The 1,345-nt window shown below is 36.8% G+C and overlaps 1 protein-coding gene across 1 annotated transcript; it reads left to right on the plus strand.

The window, feature by feature from the left end:
* Nucleotides 1-547: 547 nt before the first annotated feature.
* On the plus strand, nt 548-823 carry LOC108584925 (40S ribosomal protein S27-like). The gene has a single exon (XM_017956505.2). The coding sequence runs from the start codon at nt 563-565 to the stop codon at nt 806-808; it is 246 nt and encodes an 81-aa protein (XP_017811994.2). The 5' UTR covers nt 548-562; the 3' UTR covers nt 809-823.
* Nucleotides 824-1,345: the final 522 nt, after the last annotated feature.

Genomic DNA, 1,345 nt, shown 5'->3' on the forward strand with positions numbered 1-1,345 from the left:
AAGTCAGTCAAGCAACACATTTGTACATTCTGGGGGACTGGGGGGCGGGATGTATGTGTGCGTGTACATTTTCATCCCCTGCCGCACAATTCCTGAATCGGTGTGAGAAACAGTCATCACTTGGTTAAAGGAAAACCAGCCAACCACAAAGAGCCATTTTAAATGACTGCCAAGATGACCAATCATTTTTTTCAATATTTCATTTTTTATGATATTAAAAAAATTCACAAGCTTCTCAAAGAAGGAAGGCATGTAGTGTTACCTCATGGCCATACCTTTATTCTTTTTCTCCTATACACATAATCCCTACTTCTGTGACGTGAAATATCAATTAAAGTATTTAGGAGGAGTATGGGATCTCTTTACACATATCTGCTTATTAAGAAACAACACTATTACCAATGTGAATCTTGGCCTGTGATATAGTTTTTTTTTCATGTTCCTAACATCATATTGTGAAAATCATTGTTTCAGTCATGCTGGAAAATATCTACTTTTTTATCCCAGCTTGTGTAAAATTTAAAACAAGCTCTTTAAAGTGATACAATCCTTTCCGGCGGTGATGACCTACCCACATGAGAACATGCCTCTTGCAAAGGATCTCCTTCATCCCTCCCCAGAAGAGGAGAAGAGCCCCAATTCCTACTTCATGGACGTGAAATGCCCAGGATGCTATAAAATCACCACGGTCTTTAGCCATGCACAAACGGTAGTTTTGTGTGTTGGCTGCCCCACTGTCCTCTGCCAGCCTACAGGAGGAAAAGCAAGGCTTACAGAAGGATGTTCGTTTAGGAGGAAGCAGCACTAAAAGCACTGAATCAAGATGAGTGGGAAACCATCTCAATAAACACATACTAGATTTTAAAAAAAAGCTATACAATCATTATTTATTTAAGCAAAATACTTTATAGCTATATGTCATATGCTTATTTCTTTTGGAAGAAATAAAAATGAATAATTAATATAACAAATGTTGGCTAACACTTACGAATAGTATTACTATTTCCCGATGAGAAAGAATTATATAAGGGTCTCTGTGTAATATTTTAGCTAGTCCAGGCCAGAATTGCCCTTCTAAGAAAATTTACATTGCCCATCCTTGACATAATTATAAAACTTACCAAATGGCAAGCATTTTGGGGGAGCCAACAACACAACTTAATAGATAATGATGACAAAATAAAGAAATAGCAGGCTCCTAAGCAAGAGTGCCAGTGAACAAATGATTTTATTATAAAGGATTGCTCTGGTTGAAATTCCAGATTAGGGATACACAGTGCCTATGAAAGACAAAATTATATAGCTGAGGACATGCGATAAATACTACTGAGAAAAAATGTACAAA

Source organism: Papio anubis, chromosome 4 (assembly GCF_008728515.1).
Source record: "Papio anubis isolate 15944 chromosome 4, Panubis1.0, whole genome shotgun sequence".
NCBI classification, from domain to species: Eukaryota; Metazoa; Chordata; class Mammalia; order Primates; family Cercopithecidae; genus Papio; species Papio anubis.